The 23,946-nt window shown below is 37.4% G+C and overlaps 3 protein-coding genes and 1 long non-coding RNA gene across 5 annotated transcripts; 1 reads left to right on the top strand and 3 right to left on the bottom strand.

The window, feature by feature from the left end:
• The first annotated feature begins 383 nt into the window (after nucleotides 1-383).
• Nucleotides 384-13,074, top strand: LOC137725018 (transportin-1). Its single transcript, XM_068463632.2, has 29 exons — nucleotides 384-783; nucleotides 1,317-1,604; nucleotides 2,328-2,417; nucleotides 2,551-2,628; nucleotides 2,716-2,796; nucleotides 3,043-3,093; nucleotides 4,051-4,136; nucleotides 4,971-5,037; nucleotides 5,140-5,196; nucleotides 5,288-5,317; nucleotides 5,407-5,466; nucleotides 5,610-5,723; nucleotides 6,424-6,537; nucleotides 7,191-7,289; nucleotides 7,551-7,676; nucleotides 7,759-7,833; nucleotides 7,946-8,017; nucleotides 8,106-8,216; nucleotides 8,752-8,847; nucleotides 9,786-9,893; nucleotides 10,237-10,338; nucleotides 10,562-10,624; nucleotides 10,705-10,779; nucleotides 11,381-11,452; nucleotides 11,545-11,669; nucleotides 11,943-11,994; nucleotides 12,086-12,154; nucleotides 12,246-12,305; nucleotides 12,501-13,074. The coding sequence occupies exons 1-29, from the start codon at nucleotides 598-600 to the stop codon at nucleotides 12,588-12,590; spliced, it is 2,697 nt and encodes an 898-aa protein (XP_068319733.2). The 5' UTR covers nucleotides 384-597; the 3' UTR covers nucleotides 12,591-13,074.
• Nucleotides 13,075-14,211: 1,137 nt separating this feature from the next.
• LOC148696877 (uncharacterized) lies at nucleotides 14,212-15,702 on the bottom strand. Its single transcript, XR_015962844.1, has 5 exons — nucleotides 15,452-15,702; nucleotides 15,168-15,271; nucleotides 14,924-15,078; nucleotides 14,639-14,750; nucleotides 14,212-14,530 (listed from the first exon to the last, which is right to left on the bottom strand). It is a non-coding gene; the product is annotated as an uncharacterized LOC148696877 (long non-coding RNA).
• Nucleotides 15,703-16,649: 947 nt separating this feature from the next.
• On the bottom strand, nucleotides 16,650-19,266 carry LOC137726398 (serine/threonine protein phosphatase 2A 57 kDa regulatory subunit B' beta isoform). Its single transcript, XM_068465323.2, has 2 exons — nucleotides 17,997-19,266; nucleotides 16,650-17,173 (listed from the first exon to the last, which is right to left on the bottom strand). Exons 1-2 carry the CDS (start codon nucleotides 19,038-19,040, stop codon nucleotides 16,832-16,834), a joined length of 1,386 nt encoding a protein of 461 aa, XP_068321424.2. The 5' UTR covers nucleotides 19,041-19,266; the 3' UTR covers nucleotides 16,650-16,831.
• A 1,438-nt stretch (nucleotides 19,267-20,704) lies between these two features.
• LOC137725738 (putative polyamine transporter At1g31830) lies at nucleotides 20,705-23,244 on the bottom strand. Of its 2 annotated transcripts, none has more exons than XM_068464511.2 (2): nucleotides 22,959-23,244; nucleotides 20,705-22,288 (listed from the first exon to the last, which is right to left on the bottom strand). In XM_068464511.2, the coding sequence occupies exons 1-2, from the start codon at nucleotides 22,959-22,961 to the stop codon at nucleotides 20,837-20,839; spliced, it is 1,455 nt and encodes a 484-aa protein (XP_068320612.2). In that variant the 5' UTR covers nucleotides 22,962-23,244; the 3' UTR covers nucleotides 20,705-20,836. The 2 variants fall into 2 exon arrangements, with proteins under 2 accessions (XP_068320612.2, XP_088550726.1); XM_088694600.1 differs by having other exon boundaries at nucleotides 22,855-23,153.
• Nucleotides 23,245-23,946: the final 702 nt, after the last annotated feature.

The raw sequence follows: 23,946 nt of genomic DNA, 5'->3' as shown, positions 1-23,946 counted from the left end.
CGAGTAATTCAAAGTGAAAAATTGCACCAAAATTTGATTGTTTGTAGACTGTTTGCTAGGCGCTTTAAAATTTCTACAAAAGAAAACAAAAAATCAAATACAACGATTATTTTTTTATGTCTCATGACTCTCAACTGAGTAATGTTCATATTATTTTTTATTAAAGTTATATCGTACACTAATTTATACTGAGAAAAAGAGTAGAGTTTGAACTCCAGACGAAATGAGTAACCAAAAGTTAATTTCACACATTATTTTTAACATTCATATAATCCTCTTTATTTTTAACCGTCAAATTAATAACTAAAAAATAACAAAGAATATTAAATAAGCAAAAAATGAGAACTTTTGTTCATAAGAAAAACAGCAAAAAGGAACTCAAAAGAGTGATTATATAATTAATATAATTATATGATAATTTCGTGTATTATTGTTTAAACAGAGATCAATAACCTTTGCCTCGTCGCCGCCCACCAAAACCCCTCGAAGCTGTCCTAAAATCCCCTTTTCGTCTTCTCTCTGCTCAAAACCCCCAAAGCCTGCGTGCGCTTCCAACATCCAGCTTGCAGAAAACGAAAACCTTCTGTCTCCATTTCAATGGCGGCAACCGGCCCGTGGCAGCCCAAGGAAGAAGGGTTCGCGGCGATCTGCGGGCTGCTGGAGCAGCAGATTTCGCATTCGGCTTCCTCCGCTGACAAGTCTCAGATTTGGCAGCAGCTCCAGCACTACTCTCAGTTCCCCGATTTCAACAACTACCTTGCGTTCATTCTTGCACGTGCCGAGGTATGCTCCTCCTCCCTCCACTTCCCCCCAATTGTGTATTCATTTCCAATTTGAGTCAGTAGGGTTTGTGTTTTTGTTTTTCAATTTTATTTTTTTATTTGATTTGGACGGATGTTGGTCTGATTGGATTGCATACTTAGAAATCGATAGTCGTTTTTCGAGTGAATGGGGGAATTGTGAGTTTGGGTCTGATGGAAGATATGAGTGCTGAAGCAGTAGGGGTTAGAATGTTTGCTTCGCAATTTGGATTGTTCTGATTGTATTTGGTTTCGGTTCTCTTGATTTTGAGAGTGGTTTTCAGCTGGTGAAACCGGAAAAGCCTTGGAAACTAAAGAATGTTTGTCCACAAATCCTTTTTAATGTAAAAACTGTTTGCTGTGATTAAATAGTTGGATAGTTTACAATCCTGATGCGTGCTAACATGTGTTTTGAAGAAAATGTGATTTCGTGTTTGTGGTTGTTGGTTAACATAGCATGACACTTTCAGTTTCTATGTGCTGATGGAACTTTGAATTTGGGTAAATTGTGGATAGGGTAAATCGGTGGAGGTTCGACAGGCAGCGGGATTGCTTTTGAAGAATAATCTTAAAAATGCTTATACTTCCATGGCTCCTGCATACCAGCAATATATAAAATCGGAATTGTTGCCTTGCTTAGGAGCAGCAGACAGACACGTCAGATCTACAGTTGGGACCATTGTAACCGTTGTTGTTCAGCTAGAGGGAATTTTGGGGTGGCCTGAACTATTGCAAGCTCTTGTAAATTGTTTAGACAGTAATGACCTAAATCACATGGAAGGTGCTATGGACGCATTATCCAAGGTAAACACAATGATTATATTCATTTCCCATGCATATTTCCCCAAAGTTCCCTTGTTTTGGAGATACATTTGTGTTCCTTTCTCTTTATTCTGCTGTGATCAACTCTGCCTATGAGTTCATGATCGGTTAAGAATATTGGGTGAAGGATAATCAAATGTTTTCCAGCGAGTTGCTTATATCTTGATACATTTGTAGCTGTCTGTTTTGATGAAAAAAATTCTGCCAGCTGAAACAACAGTACAGCTTTTTGTTTTTCAATTGGCCTTTCTTGCAAGAAGTGATTTAACTTAAACAAAGTCAGACCGTCATTTAAATGCTATAATGCTATAATATTTTCCCTATAAAAAGGTTTTGTTATCTTGAACCACTGCACACTGGGAGAATAGATTTCAATGGGATCCGGCTCTTAGTCTACAAAGGGCTATTTGTTTGCGGTATGAGAGAGTATCCTTTCTTATTGTCAGTTGTTTTGAAAAGACTCTGTGTTCGAGCTTTTTTGTGTGCATCAAACCCTCTGTTTTTTTATCTTCACCCCTTACCAAATTAAATTCAGTGAAGGCGTTCATAGGGACCATTTATGTTATTTTGGTATCACCTTATGATAGCACCTAACAAGAACAGACATTGTGACAACTATAGTAGTTCCTAACCGTAGCTCTTAATACTAATGGCACAATCAGAACTTATTAATTTTTACGACATCGATGTTGTGATGTATCACAGATTTGTGAGGATATACCTCAACTGCTTGATTCAGATGTACCTGGATTGCCTGAACGTCCCATCAACGTTTTCTTTCCAAGATTACTTAAGGTAAAAATAAGAGTGCTGTATTGTGTTAGACCCTCTCCCTCCCCCTTTCTCTATGCACTGATATTATGAACTTTTACTGATGATCTTTTTTCTTTTTGGCCTGGTTGGCTGAACCTGGCTTCCCTTTACACAGTTTTTCCAATCGCCACATGCATCACTTAGAAAGCTTTCCTTGGGTTCTGTAAATCAATATATTATGTTGATGCCAGCTGTAAGTATATCTCAAACCTTTAGGTACCTTTTCAACCTTTTTCTGATGATTGGTGGTGGGAGCAATTATGTATCTATTCTATTTCAGGCGTTGCATGCATCTATGGATCAATATCTTCAAGGTTTGTTTATCCTTGCTAATGACCCGTCTTCAGAAGTGAGGAAATTGGTGAGTACATAAGCACTGATTTATCTTATCTAGGTTGATTCTGAAGCTAAAGGTATTGCATGGAAGTTGAATTAGTGGTTCCACATTTCAAATAAAAAGATTTCCCTTCACAGTTAACTTCCATTTACGATTTAATTGCTTGCTATTCAGTCTTACAATCAAAGAACGCTCCTATAATGGATATACAATGTTGCTTTCATAGTTTGTCTTTGTTCTCATCTGCTTTTTGTTTTCTCTGTTCAACAGGTTAGTGCCGCATTTGTCCAACTAATTGAAGTCCGTCCGGCATTCTTGGAGGTGACATATTGCTCTGTCATTATAGTTTTCCCCTGGTTTGTGTCATTTCAATTATGTCTATGTGCTACATGCATATGTTGTGTCTAACATGGTATAGAACAAAATTGAATTAATCCTATATGCACATTCTATCAGGCATCTTAATTAATACTTATATAAGCTATCTTTTGGGTCGGTACATAATTATATACATATATATGTGTAGCGTGCATATATATGCAGACAAACGCATCATACACACACTTGCATGTATATATGTGTGTGTATTTCAATGTTTTAAAAGACTTGCCTCAAGGTGCGCCTAGTCGTCCTCTGAGGTTGGGCGTGAGGGTTGCCGCCTTTGTTTTGAGGGAGTGGGCGGAAGGCGTTGCAGGAGCCGCCTAGGCGCGCCTAAGGGGCTTTTTTATTTTTTATTTTTATACTCCCAAACCCAAATTTTGTGTAGGTTTTAACTGCCTCATACCTCTTCCTTTCACTATCGTCTCTCTACCTTTTTTTTCTTCTGATTTTTATTTATTTTTATATAATGGATGTGTGTGCTATCTGCGTGCATTGTTATATGTGTGCTCAATGTGCATTTCATCCTCTATTATATATATATAATATAATATATGTATATATATGTGTGTGTATATATATTTATAATATATGTGTGTGCTCAAGGTGATTATTGATTAATAATTTTTTTTAATATAATATATGTGTACGCTCAGTGTATATATTAAAAAATTTAGGTCCATGAGGCTTCGCCTCACGCCTAGGCCGGGCTATCCCTCGGATGCCTCACCCACGCCTCACGCTTTTAATACATTGTTGTATATGATACACATGCATAGATGCACGTGCACACACACATAATCGTACTTTTGATCTTTTCATATTTCTCTGATCATTGTTTTCTTATTGTCATCCACTGTCCTTGTCATACTTTGAAGTGACTCTTACCTGGTACTGCAGCCACATTTGAGGAATGTAATTGAATACATGTTGCAAGTCAACAAGGACACTGAGGAAGAAGTGGCTCTTGAAGCCTGTGAATTTTGGTACTTTCTCCTAATTGAACATTTTCAGCATTAGCCTATGATTCATTGGGTACATTTCTGAAATTAAGTGAATAAATTTGGTTTAATTGCTATGCTCAGTTCATTAGATTTTTATGTAGTCTTGATGTAAGTCTGCAAGCCTTTTCATGTCACTAATAATTCTGCTTTATATTTAGTCTTAATGTATGTGTCAAAGCCTTTTGGTGTCTCTAATAATTCTGCTACAGAGACATGAGAGTTACTATTAGAATTGACAATATTGTATCATTTGCATAACATTGATGTCATTACCAATATACACTAGGTTTCAAGCATCACAACTTAGTATCGATTCACACACCAAGTTATATGCCTCTGTACTCCCTCTAATTAAGCTTCTTCCGCGTAACTTGTCTAATTGTTAATACTTAATATCAACACTAGCCTGAGGTAGTGGTGATAAATGGTATGGGTGGTGGAGAATCGAATGTGGTGGTCTATTGTGGTTGGTGAGCTAAGGAGGTAGGTTTTTTTACTAGGAAGAAGAGTGATGGATATGTGTGATATTTGTAAAAATACCACATTTCAGATCAGAGATGAAATTCAATGAGTGATGATGGAAGAGCATGCTATGACTACCTTGTGGCTTACTTTTCCACAACTATCAAAATGTTGAATCCAATAGCTGTATCCATTTCTTGTTTATTGTAAAACCTGGAGATACTTTTCATGCTTATATATTGTTATTATTACTTGAAGGATCTCTTCTTGTGGTTGATATGTACTCATCACGGCTTCATTCATCATCTCCCAATTGTGTATTATTTTCATTTGACATTCAGTGGTTTGACACAGGTCTGCATATTGTGAAGCTCAGTTACCGCCTGAGAACTTAATAGAGTTTTTGCCACCCCTAATTCCGGTATAGCCAACTTTTTGTTGAACCTTATCAAGTTGTGATAAACCATACTTACTATGGAGTCTTTGGAATGCTTTTTTAACACACCTGGTACAACTTCTGCAGATTTTGTTATCAAACATGGTTTATTCTGATGACGATGAGTCCCTTGCTGATGCTGAGGTTAGTTCTAGGTTTATTTATGTTTTTGGGTGATTTTGAACTGCCATTTGTTGTAGTTTGATATTTATTTGGCAACACTTCATTATTGCAGGAGGATGGATCTGTCCCAGACCGTGATCAGGTTCATACAGACATTTTTTGGTTGTTTTATGATTGTTTTGGTATCTTAATTTGTACTCTTGATTTATGGAGCTGATATGTGCACTGCAGGATATCAAACCTCGGTTTCATTCATCACGGCTTCATGGATCTGATAACGTGGAAGATGATGTAATTTGCTACACCATTATTTGCTGTTTCTTATTTAAATTATTTGTTGGATTACTTGGACTCAATTAAATATGACTCAAAATTTTCTACTTTATGTTGGGTTTAGGTATGAGGGTAATGATTATTATATCCTTAAATGACAGGATGATGATATTGTTGGTATATGGAATTTACGCAAATGCAGTGCAGCAGCTCTCGATATCCTGTCAAATGTGTTTGGCGATGAGATTCTCCCAACGTTGATGCCGTTTGTTCAGGTTAGAGATTTGTTTGGCGTTAAAGTAAAAGAATTGTTTGTGAAGATTTTATTCTTTTATTGGTATAAAAATGATTTTATTTTTCTCAACCTTCCCTTTTTTTTCTTAAAGAAGATGATTTAGAAAATAATTTGGATGGTTCTCTTCATTAGAGGATTACACAAATCTTTAAATTGGGAAGTTACTCAGTTCCCCTCCAAAAAATGCAGGTTCCAGTAATCTTTTGGTTTTCTTATGTCATATATGCATATTCATGTTTATTTTTCTCTGTTCTTTCTTTGAGAAGTAATGTGAACAGCATGCTCCAAGTTTCTAAATGTGAAATGCACTGGCAGGACTTGTGTGCTGTATTTGGCAGGTGATGATTAAGTAGATATTCGAATAGAATTGCCAACTTGCAACAAGAATGAATTGTACTTGTACAGCTTGTCTATTTGCCTTAGGGGTTGACCTTGCCAATTAGTTATAATATTGGAAAATAGACGTGTATAAAATAGGGCTATCTGGTCCTGCTTTTCTTCAAATGGAAATGAAGGAAGCAGAATTAGTTAGTAGAATCATACCATTTTAAAAAGGTCAATACTAATAGTAAGATCCATTGCCTTGTAAGTTATTCAATAAGGGGTAGCTAAAATTGTTTTCACTTTTCTAATGAGTACTCCTGTTTAAATACATGTTTTAACATCTCAAACATTTGCAGGCCAAGTTGGCCACCAGTGATGATGAAACCTGGAAAGGAAGGGAAGCTGCTGTTTTGTCTCTAGGTGCCATAGCTGAAGGTTGCATTAGTGGTCTTTATCCTCATTTGAATGAGGTAATACTTTATGGCCCGATTTTTTTCTATGTTTAGAACAAAAAGAAATGTTTATTATCATAAGCTTCAATCAGCATGAAAATTCACTTATAAAATACACCTTAATAGAAACAAGAGTTTTGTTTAAAGTGTTGAAGCAGATGCTATGACTTGTTAGTTACTTACAGAATGATGCTTTGGACCAGTTTTCCTTATTCTTTTGGGGTTTTTGTTTTTTTTTTGAGATTTTCTTCATTTGTGTGCTTGCTCTCCATTGGCTTCCTTCTACCACTTTCTTTGAGAAGATTAGTTTCGAGTCACACCTGTTTATCCATTTTCCATGCTTAAAGGATTTTGAAATTTTAAAAGAGTAGTCATCTTTATTTATTATCTATGGAGATCAATGTTCTCTTTCTAGATATGCCTGCTATTTTGCATTCTAGATTGCTGCACTGAATTTGGACTACACTTTTAAATAAGAATCTACCCTATCAATTGCCCAGATTGATAATTTGAAAACTGTCTAGTGTGAGTGAGAAAACATTTCAGCAAATATACAACCTGCATATTTACCCAAATAAGATGAAAACTAAAGCTTTATGTCCTATTAGATTGTTCTTTGTGTATGCGTTCTTGATTACTGAACTGCTCAAATACAAATTGATTTCCTGCAGATTATTGCATTTTTAATCCCCCTTTTGGACGATAAGTTTCCACTTATAAGGAGTATTTCTTGTTGGACACTTTCTCGTTTCAGCAAGTTCATTGTTCAGGTATGTAAATGATGTTTTAACTTTCTTGTTCTGGTATTTCTCTCAGTTTTGCTATTTCTAGTGATGTGAAAAAGCACTTCTTTTGCAGGTTTTCATGCATTGCAATTTATTCCTCTAATTCATGGTTGAAATTTTATGTTTGAAATTATCTCTTTATCTGTGTGTGTGTATATATATATTTATGAATCTTATAGTTTTTTGCTTAATTGTAAATATTGTTCTTGCACTTTGACATTTACCCTTTTTTTTTTTCTGTCTCAGGGTGCCGGACATCAAAAAGGTTATGAGCAATTTGACAAGGTTCTTGTGGGTCTATTAAGAAGAATATTAGATAATAACAAGCGGGTGCAAGAAGCTGCTTGCTCTGCTTTTGCAACACTAGAAGAGGTATGGATGTGGTCCAGTTCGTTCAATAACGTTGTTTAGCTATTACTTTTCTGGTTTTAAGTAATGATTATTTAACATGCAGGAGGCAGCAGAAGAGTTGGCACCACGCTTGGAAATGATTTTACAACACCTTATGTGTGCTTTTGGGAAATATCAGGTTTCTTCCAGACATTTACCAGAGTTTCTACAATTTGACCATGAAGAGATAAAACACTGATTTTTCCCATTCTTTAGTTGATTATATATAACATTTGATTATTGTTATTCAGAGGAGGAACCTCAGAATTGTATACGATGCTATTGGAACTCTAGCAGATGCTGTCGGGGGAGAGTTGAATCAGGTATTTTGAATGATGAGTTATTAAGTTTATCAAATGCAAGTGATTGTGGTGAAACATTGTGCCAATTGACTGTAGTATTGCTTTGCAGCCCACTTATCTTGAAATTCTGATGCCACCATTAATTGCAAAGTGGCAACAACTTTCAAATTCAGATAAAGATCTGTTTCCATTGCTAGAGTGCTTTACTTCTATATCACAGGTACTTATCGCTGTTTCTTTAGTTGTCTTTTAATTGATTGCTTTTTTAACCCACTACATGTGTATATTTTCAAGGCACAGCGAAAGGAAAGTATTTTGTATTACTCTTTATCAGTGGTTAGTAGATGGAATCAAGAAGTTTGGATATAAAATATTATTAGGGACGACTTGTTTAAAATGTCAGTGCCATGAATAATAACTTTTTCGCCCTTGGGCTGAAAAAAAGATCAAATCTCTTGGTTCTAGTAACATTATCTGCCTGGAAGTAACTGAAGTGCATTTGATTGTTACTCTTGTTATTGTCTTCTGTACCTGTGATGTATAATTTGACAAAGATTTGTGAATTATGCTACACTGCTGCCACCATATTCATTTTTACTCCTGTCCTTGGACATATGTCCATAGGTATAAATCTTTCTCATTTTAATAATGAGTACTCCATGAGCTAACAGCCTGAAGTAACATTAATTTCAAAAATTAACATTTATGTGTTACATCTAGTGGGTACAAAGCTTGATTTGTTAACTTATTTACAGGCATTGGGTGCTGGGTTCTCTCAGTTTGCTGAACCTGTATTTCAGAGATGCATAAGCATCATCGAGTCCCAACAACTCGCAAAGGTTCAGGCAAAGGTTCATTCCTGATTTTTTGGTTATACGTGAATTATTTGTGATAAGTATGGACCCCTTCACTATATTTAAATATCTGGTTCTTATGTAGATAACTTCTGTTTCTTATACTAGGTTGACGTTATATCTATTGACTTCTACCATGTGCTTTCTAAAAGTGACTTCTAGGCCACCGTAGTGGTGTCAAATATCCATCTTAATGGGTTCCTTTCTTAGTTTGAGAGAGATGGCTAGGAGGAATGTCTCATAAATTGTATGGTTACATTATACAGACCATAGTTATTTGTTTTATAATATATATATATATATATATATATATATATATCTAGACTGCCTCTTACAGTGTTCAAAGGTGGGAGTAATAGCGTTCTTGCTTTCAAGTCGTAGCTTAATTTGTATCTCTTGAAATTGGAGAAATTTGTATATGTTGACTCCTAAATAGCTTGTCATGCATATGTGACCACTAAAAGGCATAATATTTATCTTGCAATTCATAACGTTATTTGAGTATTCAGAGAAGTATCAATCAATCTGGAAACTGTGCAAACCCCAAATTTTCTTAAGTCTCACTACATTCTGTATCCGCCTTTGGAATTTGGAGTATCTCTATTATGATTATGAGTGGTTTTTCATTTTTTTTTCCTTTAGGTGGTGGTAGGAAACATAAACTTTTAAAAATGAGAAGGATAGGTTCGAAGCAAAACCTTTATCAAACCCTAGCAAGTATCAAATTACACTAACTCAAAACACTTGCTACACAAGGTCCTTAGAAAGATATCTTTGATCTTTGTAAATGTCTCACTAGTTGAAGTTTGTATGTAGTCCCTCCTCTGGGTGCCTTTAATATATTTCCACACGAATGCTTGATTTATGAAAAATATGTACATTGGTGGTTCAACTTGCAAGTTCGTATGAGAAAATGTTTTGGACTTCTTTTGCAGATCAATCCTGTACCTTCCGGGGTCCCGTATGATAAAGAATTTATTGTTTGTTCTCTTGATCTGCTCTCTGGACTTGCAGAAGGTCTTGGCAGTGGGATAGAGAGTTTGGTATTCTTCTTTCTCATTGTTTATTTATCAAGAATAAATATGGGATAATGGGTATTTACGTCATTATAAAGGTTCTCTGCCTTAATTACTTCTTTTCAGAATTTATATATTCGGTTCCTAGAAGGGAATTGGCCTAATGCGTTTCCAGGGTTTGTGCATGGGCCTCTCTATAGTGTTTCAAAACTAATGCAGCCTCTCCTTTGAAAATTACATTGAATCCACACTTATTCTATTGTCCATGTTACTGCCCCTTTTAATGCCTTAGCCTGTTCCATTGTTCAACTACCATATAGCTTGCACATAGAAATGGTTTTTCATGTTTTCTTATTTGCGCTGCTCCAAGGTTTCACAAAGCAATTTGAGGGACCTGCTTTTGCAATGTTGCACGGATGATGCTTCGGATGTCCGGCAGAGTGGATTTGCACTACTTGGGGATCTTGCAAGAGTAAGTGAGAATATATCTAACTAATGATATAAAGCCTTCAGGTTGGGTTCCTGCCCCATCCGTGTGCATAATTTGAGAACGTAGGTCTCGTAAATTCCCGAGGAGGAAACTACTAGATAGAACAAAGCTGCAAGGCTAATGTAGTGGAAGATACTAAAGCTGTTTATTTATCTGTGAATGTATTTTTCAATGCCTAACCATCGTGTCTACATGATTTGAGTAGGTATGCCCAGTTCACTTGCAACCTCGTTTGCCAGAATTTCTTGATATCGCAGCCAAGCAACTGGTATGGAAAAATTATCCGATACTTGTTACTATTGCTTATGGCAGTCATGACTCATGATTAATTGATATATTGTGGTACAGAATACTCCTAAGCTGCAAGAAACTGTTTCAGTTGCAAACAATGCATGTTGGGCCATTGGAGAATTAGCAGTTAAGGTAAACATTCCCATTCATGCTGCAGCATTCCTAATACCAATTAAAGTCTGGTTGTAAAGTCATGCCATGATGTTGGGTAGACATTAGATTTAGATCGTAAAGCTTCAGCTGAGATTTTTTGCAAATTAATGACTTGAAATTTGTGGTTGATTGCACTCTTTTTAGATGATCATTGTAAGTGCATAATCTCATCTGTGGGAGGTCATGGCTTCTGCCATCATATTCCCATGCTTTGGTAAATAGGCACAAATTTCTTCAGCTTTGTGTATATATCTATTTTAGGCAAGCAGAGATGGTTCTACGTAAGTAGTGCTGTGTGTATTAACACACGATGGTCCTTTATTTTTCTAGGTGTAATGCTAGATGGTGGGGATTTTATCAATTCTCTGTTCTTTTCTAAATATAAGCAAGCTGATTTTGTACACACATTTTTGAAGTTCTAAGAAGCTTTTGTTATCAACACGCAGTCGCACATATGCATGTGTCTGTTCGTGTCATCCGGTCGGCTTCTTATGTTTCTTCCTTGTTACTTAGTTCATTACCTAATTGTTTAACTATAATTGCTTGATTATGTTATCATGAAAGTAAATTTGAATTTCAGGTTCGTCAAGAAATTTCTCCAATTGTTCTGACAGTTATCTCTTGCTTAGTTCAAATCCTTCAACATGCAGAGGTGACTCCTTTTCCATTATAATTGCAATAAGTACTACCAGTCTACCATGGAGGATGTGTCATCTTATAATTGAATCTATTGATGCTGAGCAGGAGCTGAACAAGTCACTAATTGAAAACAGTGCTATCACCCTTGGGAGGCTTGCGTGGGTCTGTCCAGAGCTTGTGGCTCCCCATATGGAGCATTTCATGCAACGATGGTGCATTGCTTTGTCAATGTAAGTTCTATATATCTACGTATGGCATATTAATAACAGCAGACTAGTTGCAGCAGAAGCATCAGTAGTCGTAATATAGATTATTATAAGCAATGGACATTGTCCAATTTGACGATTGGGCAATGGACAATATACTTTCTCATACTGAAGTTAAGAGAGAAGATGAATGCTTGAGAAAGTATATTGTCCACTTTGCTTTAAAAGTCTGGCAGGGGCTTAGGTATTATGTCATAACAATGGTCTGCTTCTGAGATGCAAAAGTGTTTGTAACAGGATACGTGATGATGTAGAAAAGGAGGATGCCTTCCGAGGTCTCTGTGCTTTGGTATGCATCTGCATTTCTAATTTTTCTTTTCCATATATGTACCACATGAATTTCTATTTACACTTAAGCTTGGATTTTGTTAACTTTTCAGGTTAGAACCAATCCATCTGGAGCATTGAATTCACTCATTTATCTGTGCAATGCTATTGCAAGTTGGCATGTAAGAATCTTACTATTCCCATCTTAGATGTACAAGTCAAGTGTTCGTCTTTTTGTACAAGCTCAAAGTCGTGATTTGTTATGTTCCATAGGAAATACGGAGCGAAGAGCTTCATAATGAAGTTCACCAGGTGTTGCATGGTTATAAGCAGGTTAGTGTTGCTTTTTAGATTATGAAATTGAATTTTTTATTTATTTATTTTTCGGAGAGATAAACACAAACAATATGAAACCTTGCCCAAAATATTCAAGTTTCGTATGGGGATGAAATTTTCTTTCTGAGATACATGGTGCAGAATAAGCCCAACATATTTTGATTCACTTGTTTCAAATAAATAATCCGGCAGATGCTTACGAATGGAGGAGCGTGGGACCAATGTATGTCTGCCTTGGCACCACCAGTGAAGGAAAAGCTTTCAAAAATATACCAAGTGTAGTATTGTACGCATAGCTGATGTATTGTACCGGCGGGTTCTCCCCTCCATGTGCTTATCGGAGCTCTGTATTTGCGTCCAAACATTGTGCATCACCATTGCATTGTGGTCATGAGTTTTACAGGCGAAGTCCAAATTTTCGGTCCCATATTTTTTGGGAAAGCTTTGTTGTTGACGCAAATGAAGCTTGAAGTTAGCTTGGAATTGGTCCGTGCAGCGCATGGCTTGATAAATGAAGCAGCTTAGGCTGTGGACGAGTATGGTGTACAGGGGTGCAGCTTTCCAAGCTTTGAAGGTGTGTTTGTTCTTTTTGTCTTGTATTTAAAAGAGAGGCAAGAAGCATATCGTTCATGTCATGGATTAATAGAATTTTCATGTTAGATTTGGAGTTTTGCATTATTCGACGATTCTGGTGGTTAGGGATTGTGTCGGTGATTCCCGCAGATTTCGGGGTTTTCACATTTAGCTATTAGAATTTTCCATTAAAGTTTTGCGTTGTTTCTTATATTTTTCAAAAAGCTGTAAACCTTTATATCTGAGGATGGAACACACTTAATTCTTGCTGCGTTAAGCAGCTGTGATACTCTAGTCGTGAGAATGCTGAAATTTTCTGTAACGGTTTATCTTGCGAATTGATCGAGTGTTTTTTGTTTGGAGAAAAAACATGCGATGTTTACTTGTTGACATTGATCATGTTCATGTAATCTTCCTCCATTTCATCCTCTAAATTTACGTGTTATAATAGCATCAAGGTATTTGGATGGTACAAGGAAAAATGTATCGACGGTAAGAGTCTAGGTTATGGTTTCCGTGATGCAAATTTTGGTGAAGCGCACACTAGAACTCGTTTGAAAATCTTTTTGTAAAAAACACCTATGTTCGCGACTTTAGGGGTTATAAAAGCACTTTTTGGAATTATGATACAGATGTATTTCACAACTTGATAACATCTGGGTCAAAAGCACTCTAATTTGTAATTGAAATTCAACTTACGAATTAAATGCTCATGAAAGCATTGTGAGGAAGGACCTGTTTGGAAATGCTATTTCTAAACTAAAAGCACTTTTAACCAAAAGTGTTGTTGGCGATGTTTAGTCCAGAAAAAGTTTTAAGATGAATATGGATTACCAAAAGCTCTTTTTCATAGAGAATTCATAAGGTCTTTCTTTTTAGGAGGAAGAATAGTTCATTGTCCATATGTGACTTTAACCCCAGAAAGTAAATCATTGGAAAGTAGAGAACATGTAAATCCATCCATACTTGTCGCCCAAGTAAAAACCTAGCTAACTCTGGAGGGAAGCTCCAATTCAAAACCAAAAAAGAAGAAAATAAATTGCGAGGATGAATGGTAGATCCATAGAAGAAAAATAAAAAAATAAAGAGAAATTAACCATTAAACCAAATGGGTCATCGGCCGGTTGAAATTGCTTGTTCGGGGTTTTCATTTATGATGAAGATGATGGGTTTCAAGAGAATGATTCGGAGTTATTGCAGGGTGGAACCGTGCAGTACCAGACACGAGATAGATCTTCCAAAGAACAAGACTTTTTTTGAATAAACCAATTCATTTGGGACCATACGGATCCACTCTTCATTGCAACTAGACGGCAAGCATACATAGAACAACAGTGAAGGTCTATCTTGTTTGATACATATCTCTAACTGCTAAAATAACAAGGTACACTCGCATCATTTGGTGTGTTGATTCGATAAAAACATACCAAAGGGGCAATGGTCCAATGGAATGTGTAATGTAGCGTCTCCAACAGATGAGCTCGGTCATAATTCTGGTATTGATGCTTGGTCCTACTTCTGGTAATATTATTTGAGTAGGGGGTTCGCCTGAGAATCAAAGCCAACAAATAGCTGAGGGCAGAGTCCGTTGATCAAATTGCCACGATGAGTAGCGCCACAAGAACAAGAGTAAGTGTAGCAGTCTTAAGCTGCATGAAATCATAAAACAACCTCAAATTTGCAATACCAGAAATTTGTAATCACTTTTGAACTCAATGAAAGATGGACAAGCAAGTGTTCACTGGTTGACTTAATACATTGCAAAGTCACAACGTAGAATTCACAATTCTACATCTTCCGAGTGTAGTTTTGTTTTGCGCATACCGTGCTATGGAAGCCTGGACATTCGATGTACTTCAGCTGACTAGGCTGCTCAATCAGAAAAACGAATAACGATCTCAACCCCGGCCAATTAATGATAATTGCAACGTTTTGTTTATCACATAAGATAATACTACTTCTTATGCAAGACCACCAATTTGTGCTCCTAGTTATCAGGGGCTACTGACAAATCTATGATCCGAGTCTGAGAGGGGAATTACCACACTGCTTCTTGGACAAGACTTAAAAAGTAGGGCTCCTGAGGTGAATCGTCATCAATTCTCAATCGACGATGATCCCTTCCCACAGATGCAGCGCATATGGTGCCAACACGACGAGCACGCAACTATTGAATCCCTCTTCCTCCTCTAACAATCTGCAATAACAAAGCTCTATCCTCAATATGCGAGCATCCACAAGATAATTGAACACAGAGCATACATTCCGAAAAGAAGATAAAATCACCCTTCTGGATGTTACTGAAACGGAGTTGCAGTAATCGATTTTGGCCCCATTATACTGTCTCATTCCAAACGGTAGTTTAGCATGACTGGAACGATGAACCAACCCTATAGTACGGAAGAAAGAATGGAAAATGTACGTTCAGTAAAATTTCCCACCATGTATATCGAAGAGAAAGGAGAGTCCAGGGATAGTGACCTGAACAGCTTGCCATCGACTGCACAACAGCCGCCACTTTCTCATCAAACAAACAAACAAATTCGTACAAATCAGAAAAGTAAAACTACCAGCAGCAGCTTGTTCCGTGGCTCGTATGATGGCGTTCCTCCGCCCGCAACGGCGTCGAGGTTGCTTTCGGCGGCGATGAGAGGCGGACACGGGGTCAGTAGTCGGGTTCTGTGAGGAGCAGCTGCTCCTAAGTCGCAGCAGAAACCGCCGACGAAAGAGTTTGTGAGGGGCTGAGAGGAGAGAAGACGTGGACTGCGTGAGGAGAGTCAGGAGTGGGCCTGTAAAATTTTTACGTTAATCCGACACGAAACGAAACAAAATAACAAATTTTAATTATTTATTCAAGTAAAATTTGACGAGGCAAGTGACGTTGCAACTATGCTTCAAGTTCTTGGCCATATGCTGTAGATCTGCTAGTGCTAGCTTTTATTTTTAGGCACGTTTTAAAGCCTGAGCAAAGTGTAACATGACCATATACATGCCCGGAATTAGGTGAAAATTATGGATTCTCTAGTTAGGAGAGGAGAATCGAACTTGAAACCTCTTCTATCAAAAGAACATATACATCACTTGATTGAAAGTTCGTTGATAAATTTAATCTCATTCGAAACCGCAAAACACGTATATAAATACTTATAAAAATATATATTAAAAAGAAGATATTTATCTACCCAAACCAAACCTTAGGACTTCATGAATTTGAACTTTCAATTTTTCAAAGTTTGCCGGCCTGCCTGCCTGCCTTGTTCCAACTTCCTCGTAATCCTCACAACAAGAGAATTTATCCTTGGCCACTCTCAGCAGTTTCCATATGCAACACTTAATTAACAAACAAAGAATTAGGTTAAAACCCTTAATATAACTTGACCTGTCTTTGTCATTCAATTTCAATTCTTCACCACCTTGAAATCATGCAATGTAAAGTGACATACGTACCTGTCAATCAGATCACACATGTTCATAACATTTCACCTTGATCTGACATTATAAGTATTTTACTCGCACAATTTGGCAATAACAAACTAACCCTTGGTGGTTGAGACTATGGTGCGGTATTATAACACATGCACGTGGTATAGTAAATTTACGTGTTAATATAAGTCTTATGTTTAACTACTTGTTCATCCTAATTATAATACGCGGAGTAATTATATGATGCGGCGGCGTACTAATACACAATGATTAGGTTGGCTTTATGTTGGAAATAGTTGTATTGTGTTTTGCTTCAAAAGCCCTAGTTAACCATAAAATGTAGAGTTTTAGCATACATATCATAATCTAATTGATCTGTAAGAAGGAATAACTCGTTACACATAAGGAGTTGAGTATTTTCTTATAATAAATAGAAGGACCAACTAGAAACCTTCTACAATGGTTATGAAACCAAACCCAAAAAACCCAGCAGAGACTACTTGTTGTATACATTGTTGATTTAAATTTTAGTGAGAAACACACATGAAATGTTGTGGTTGGAGGAACTGATGCTTGGCTGCTGCAGCCATTTCTATTCGGTCCCATTTCTCCTTCCTCTTGAGTTCTGCTTGGTTGGCCTTGGATTCTCTTAGCTCAATTTCTTCCAGGCATTTGGAGTACAAAACTGGATCCATTTCTTCGAGCATCACCTTCACGTTTTCTGTCAGTTGCCGGACGCTTTTGCTCCAATGCCACTTCAAGTTCTTCTCCATGCCTTCAACCACGACTGGAAACACTTCCTCCATTGCCACTGATATCATCTTCACAAACTGCTCATTGTTCCAAACATAGAGGGCTCTCTCTGCTACCTAAAAGTACAACACAATATTATAGCAAATGACTTTTAAACTAAAAAGGTATACACTTAGTTTATGTGATTGGCAGATAAGGAGGAATAACTCGTTAACTGTAAGGAGCCAAACAGTGTTAAATCTTCAATTGTATTTTGAAGATTCGGAGATTATAACACTTACAAATAATTGAAGGACCCTAAAGCAGCTAAAGCTATGTAAAACTTCAATAGGGAGTTCAAAGTATTATAGGATTCCATGAGTTTTTTTTTTTTTTTTTTTTTGTTTTTTGCCTCCAGTGCACTGGAGGGAATCGAGCCCTTGACGGAGTAACCTTGACTCATTTGCCAGCCCGCCTTCATCACTTAGGGTAACCACAAAGGCTTGATTTCAAGAGGGTTTTACAGGAGCACAGTTTCATCCTTAAAAAGGACTCAAGAAACTAGTTTCCGCTGTCGAGCACGTGCAGTCTTTACTAGTTTCAGTTTTCAGGCATTGGAAAGAAGAGTGTCGTAGTTGTTAAGAAATTATTTTCTGTTTGTTTGTAACAAATTCATAGGAAAATACGATTATAGAATCTTGATATCTGAATGAAAAATTTCCAATGATAGCTATGGCAACTTGAAGTTCTATGAATACCTTATAAACTAATGGAAGTAACCATATAGCCGGGGCGAAAACTAAACCTTCCTTCGAACATTAACAAACGAGGGTACTAATTTTCAGAATTAGCAATTGTTTTCTGTTTGGTTGCTAAGAAAGCAAAGGAAGAGAAGATGGATTTTCAAAACTTGCTATCCGAAAAATCATTAAGCCAGAAGAAAAAGAAAAAACCATGTACCTGTGAGTTCCAACTGTTCAAGCATCTTGTTATCTGTATGCACAGAGGCAGGGCCAACTTCCTATACTGATCAGGGTCAATATTCTCCACCAGCTCCTCCAGCTCCCCAATCAGCAAAACCTCCTTCTGGCAATTCGTCATGGGCCAATACCTCAGAATTCCTCTCACCACAATTCCGCCAAGTACGGGCTCCTTCTGCACAAATTGCGACACACAATAAGCCAGCTGCCTGTGGTAGCCCTGCAACCCCTTGGTCTTGTGGAAAGGAATAAGCACTCTCATCAAAAACAGCTTGTGCTCTTCCTTCAGCGGCACGGTGAAGCCATTGATTATGCTTCCCCATATCTCAAGCAACTCTCTGATCCCACAATGCCGCTCTGTCTCAAACACATAGTGCAAGAACACGTCGTTCATCGATTTCCTCATGGACGAACGGTAGAATGTGAATCGAGAATATATTCTATGGTACACATTCTTCAAGCTGTTGCGCTCTCTCGGGTCTTCTGATTGGAAGAGGGCAAGGAGGTTGACAACAAACTGGTTGTCAATGTAGCCTCTGAGTAACTTAGGATCATTGTTAATCACAAGGCGGATGAGTATGTCGTAGACTAACTGCAGGTGTGACCACAGAGGGGAAAAGGTGGAAATGGGGTCTTCATCGTCGGGAAAGTCCACGGCATATGTGGGATTGGAAGGAGGAGGGAGAGGCCGGAAAAGGTTCAACGATATCATGGAAATGAGAGACGTCATGACTTGATCATGCAGAGGCTTTTTCGAGGATTTGACAATCGAAAGAAGCTGCAAAAGCTTCTGCCTTTTAAGTTCTTGTTGCGTAGGGCATTCGCTCGGATCGGTGAAGGTGAAGATGAAATTGCAGATGGAGATTGCTGACAGGATTTCTTCATTTTCCAAACTGGAAGAAGATTGACTGCCAATAATAGTTTTGCTGTCAGAAGCGCTTTTGGCATCGAGATCAAACAAGTGTTGAAGGGTTGTAGATTTTCTTCTTGGGGAAGGTCTTGGACTGTTGTTTTGAACTCCCATTTTCTCTCTTTCCTCTGCTTTTTCTCTATCAGAAAAAGAACCTCATCCTCAAACTGCTTATGAAAGTGCTTATTTGGTCAGTTTTTCTTCAGTAGCTGATGAAACAAACAACATTTTTGCTATTCTTAATTCTAGTAAACGGCCAAAATGACAGCGGTGTTATATAGACAACAAAGTGTTGTAAAATCCGATGGTTAACAAAAGACTGCAATTTTGACATAAACCCAATTGGCCGGTGAGGTAAGGTTAACCAATACATGTTAAGGGCCTCGGAATACTCCGTTTCACTGTTATAAAAACTTTAACAACGATCCGATTACTAAACACAAGTTCAAATAATTTTTTGACGGTTTTATAATATAATCGTCAAAGTGTTTCTCACTAACATTAACAGTTGTCAGGGACTAACTAATTGCTCGTTTAGGGATTAATTAAGCATGGATCATTCTTAGTTCTTGTGTGAGTGCCACGTGGATTATTTTGACATGATTATTGTTTGCAGACAGAACAGCTCGTGGCAACTCACAAGAGAGGGAATGGATGTTAATGTCAAGCAACAAGACAACATGTCATAAATATTAGTCTGGTTCCGTATACATGTGCCTCACCAACCTATCGTCTTCGACATTTTTGAGTGTGGGGTCCACAGTGTAGAACACGATACTAGTAGACTCACCTGCCAAGGGACTGTTTGGCAAGCAAAGCAGATAAGTGTGAAGTGGTTAACATATAGTCAATGAAATGTCGAGGGAGAACCAAATATTAGGAACCATCCAAACGCAGCATGTGATTTGACCTAGAGCCCTTTAATGTATGGTTGCATGTTGGGTTGGGCATTCGACAAGGCTAATCCATATCATTTTCATCAAGGCCGTTTAGAATTGCTTCTCTAGAAAACAATTCTAATACGAAAGTGATTTATTGTAGCATTTTTTTTTAGTACGTTTTGAAAAAGTACTTAAAAGTGCTTCATGAACTAACATCTATTAGTTGCTTTTTTTAAAAAGCATTTTTATGAATTAAAAACTCTTCTAAGCTGCTAACATTGCATGACCTATGCCCAATTTTGAAGACCCAAAATATACTCTCTTGTTATCCCCTTATATCAGCGAGTCATCGTTGTTGAGGAAGAGTTACTCCTCACGTTACTTATCGGCCTTTTTACACAATTTCGTGCATCTTTTTTAAGGAGGAGTTACTCCTCATGGTAATTTTCGACTTAGTTACAGAACTTCATGCTTATGCGAAACTGTTTATATTATAAAGCACTATGTAAAGATATCTTTGCAAAATATTAATTAAAACTAAGATCGTTGGTTAGTTGATTGTAACAAATAGATAGACAGTTCGTAATACTTTCATCAAATTTGTCCTTGTGTTTTTATACAATTCAATGACTAAGGATCTTGGTTTTAACAGATTTTTCTGTAGAGATAGTCTTTTACAAAGTGACTTATAATATGAGTGGTTCCAATCATAAACACGATATACTATGAATAGGCCACAAAGTATTTTAAAGAATTCATCTTCAATCTTGAGCAGATAAGTCTTTCTCCAATAAATATCCTTTGAAAAAAGAAAGGAAAAAAAAAAAAAAAAAAAAAAAAGAAGCAATATCTACCTGTATATATTTCCTTACATCACATTTTATAAGGGTCTCGAGATTTTTATATGCATACTGCATCCATCACAATATTTCAACTATTAAGTAAAAGGGAATATACCAAGCATCCACAGTTCAAAGTCAGAAACAACCAATAATTTCAAACACCAAATGACTACAATCATTGATGGAATCATGCTACAATACTACACTGATCATATGCATTGTGGATATCTGGAAGGTCAGATTTCGTGGAGAAATTAAACCACCTCTTGTTTTTCGTGTACTCGATACAAGGCTGCAGAAGAAGCCCGATGATCATGGCAGCGATGCTAATAACCATTACCTTTGGAGTAGCAAGAGCTAAAACTACAAAGATTAACAGCGTCGGAGGAATGCAGATCAAAATTGCTCCCACTGTACCAACCGGTATCTTAAAAGGCCGCGATGCAGCCGGGTGTTTCATCCTCAACTTCACAAACGCGATGAATTCCATAATCATTCCAAAGCAATACAAGTAGTTCTCAGCAGCTACGATCTCTTGGAAGCTCAAAAAGGAAAGCAAGATTACACCGGATGCAGAGAATAAGATTCCGGTAAGTGGAGTGCCATAACGAGATCGTTTGGCAAAGATTGAAGGAAGCATCCCACGTTCTGCCATACCCAAAAGTTGAAAGGAGTCGCTGCTCATTTCAGCCACAAACATACCCATGTTTGACAAAGCAGAAGCTGCCAGGACCCAGGTTCTTAACCATACACCTCCAAGCATTTTAGCAATATCTGCGAAATACCCGTCTGACCATAGTTCACGTTCTACAGGAACGGCTCCGGTACCAATCAGAAGAGGGAAAATGTATCCAACCACAACCAAGATAAGAGCATAAAAGAGAGATTTAGGAAGAGTTGTACCAGGGTTTTCCACCTCCCCTGCAAGAGTACTAATTGAATCCCAGTAATTAAGATTCCAAAACAGCGTGTTCAAGTACATAGTCCAATTCACAGTCTCCAGATTTACCACAAACCAATTTGAAGGATTTAGTTCGGGGATTGCTATAAATCCCATGAATATGAAGGGAAGAAGTGAAAACACCCCCAGTAAGGTAGCAGCCCAACCCACTATTGTCATACCCCTGTAGTTCATGTAAGTAAGTATTGCTGTCAAAACCAACACGGCAATTGTCCTTGGGAGACCGCTCTCTAAAGCCGGAATTGCTGATTTGAGATAGTCAAGGAACAGAACAGGGTATAGAGCGTTATCAATCACCCCACTAAGCCATTTTACCCATCCTTGCTGAAAGCCCCAGTACGGACCCAAAGCTGATGAGACCCAAACAACATATCCCCCATTCTCGGGGAACATAGTACCCATTTCTGCAGTTATCAATGCCTCTGGAACACTCCATATGATGGCAAAAACCAGAAAACCAAGGAGGGCTAAAAGGGGACCAGCTGCCTGGACACTATCTTCGACACCAAATGGACCTCCTGAAACCTCGTAGAAGATCAAGAAGACAAGAGGTATAATTGAAACCTTTTGATACTTATTTAAGTCGTGCGAGGATCCTTCCCCCAAACCAACATACTCAGCAACATTGTTGTCCGACATTTTAGGATTACTTTGCCTAATAGGTAAGTTTCTATGTTTCTGCACATAACAGAGTAAACATACCGTTACGAAAAGCCATGGCTTTCTAGATTGGAAAGTTAAAGTGGAAATAGGAACCGAAAATTGCAGGCTTTCGGCCTTCCGCTAATCACCATTTCAAATTATCAAAATCTACCTTTGTTCTTAGCTATCAGCATATCTAAAGCTACTAGCCAAAGCAAAAACTTTCAATCAAAGACAGATACTTTCGCAAATCAAAAAACATAAATTTAATTGAACTCCTTAGCTATTTTAAGTAAATGCTACTCGCACACAAAAAAGACAACTTGCTATCATTCACAAATACAAAATTCTCTACTCAAATCGCAAACGAATCTGCTCATTTCGTCAATCAAAGAATTTCCAGCCACAAAATACAGGCAAACAGGCAAAAGAATCTCAAAACACAAACACCCACCAAAACTATCACATCAAATTGATAAAAAATAAACCAAATAACAATGTGGGTTCTGTCAAAAGTTCAAAACAGCCATATAAACCAAAATTCTCAAACCCCAATTGGGCAAATTCTAAATTAATACAGCATCAATCAACTGGAAAAGTACCTCTTCTCTGACTCAACAATCTGAGATCTCTAGAACAAATCAGTGAATGAAGAAAAAAAGGCCAAAATTAGGCGTTGAGTAAATACAGAGGAGGAGGAGCTAACCATGAAAAGGAGGCGAGATAAAGAAGTGACGTAATCGGAATTGCTGTGCGTTTATGGATGCGTAGTGATGTCAGGGAAGCGAGCATCCGAGTCTCCACCACGCGTCGGAGTCTGATTCAGCTGCAGAGTGAGAGCGCCGCATCGCCAGGTTGGACACGGTTGGAGAGAAAGCAAACACGGATTCTGAAGTGTTGCATTTTGAACTTCCCAAGGGGTTGATTTATCATAAGGGACTATTGGGCTGTCAGATACGGGAAAAACATGTTTTTATCGTGTTTGACTAGACATGGCAAAAGAGAGTTTTAATTGGTGATATTCACATATTTTTTTATCATTCACACGTATGATCTTTCAATTTCTGTTTGTCCAATTAAATAAATTGAAAGAGATTAAAGAACAAAAATTAATAAGGTACGTGTGAGATAAAATAAGTGTGTAATAACATCATTTTTTTCCTAAACATCGGGTTGTTAACTTGGTTGATTTTGGACATTGGTATGTACGAGTCTTGTAATGATCTAGAGTCAATAACCAACCACTTGTTAATAATGTTAAGATATTGTCATTTAGTACTACGATTTAATGTCGTTTTTTCGTTTATGAATAAGATGTCTTAAGTTTGAATTCCTAAATGACGAGGTCGATACCAATTTATTCACCCACTCCCTCAAAAGACCCTACACCAGAACTAACATTGAATTTTCCATCATACTATGATCTCTCTACACTATTATTTTCTCATCCCTAGGGCCTTCCACAGTAGGCTGGACAAAGTGAGTGTGATACCAATATAGTGAACTCATAAGAATCACACTTATACAGTGAACCAAAATTTTTGAGAGTAATACCAATATATTGAACTCATGAGATCAATATATTAAACTCATGAGTCTGATATATTAAACTCTTGAATGTGATATCAATATATTAAACTCACACTAGTATAACAGTAATGATATAGGTATCAACCTCAAGTTACCCAAATCTT

This window comes from Pyrus communis, chromosome 5 (assembly GCF_041283825.1).
Source record: "Pyrus communis isolate YQ-2024b chromosome 5, ASM4128382v1, whole genome shotgun sequence".
NCBI lineage: Eukaryota > Viridiplantae > Streptophyta > Magnoliopsida > Rosales > Rosaceae > Pyrus > Pyrus communis.
Note: the sequence above shows the minus strand (reverse complement) of the source record. Positions and strands in the feature narration are given on the sequence as shown.

Coding starts and splice junctions, on each gene's coding strand:
- LOC137725018 (XM_068463632.2), top strand. CDS start 598: ATGGCGGCAACCGGCCCGTGGCAGCCCAAGGAAGAAGGGTTCGCGGCG. Junction 5,318..5,406: donor CTGTCCCAGACCGTGATCAG/GTTCATACAGAC, acceptor TGTGCACTGCAG/GATATCAAACCTCGGTTTCA. Junction 8,018..8,105: donor TCGGGGGAGAGTTGAATCAG/GTATTTTGAATG, acceptor ATTGCTTTGCAG/CCCACTTATCTTGAAATTCT.
- LOC137726398 (XM_068465323.2), bottom strand. CDS start 19,040: ATGGGAGTTCAAAACAACAGTCCAAGACCTTCCCCAAGAAGAAAATCT. Junction 17,174..17,996: donor TGAACAGTTGGAACTCACAG/GTACATGGTTTT, acceptor TTGTACTTTTAG/GTAGCAGAGAGAGCCCTCTA.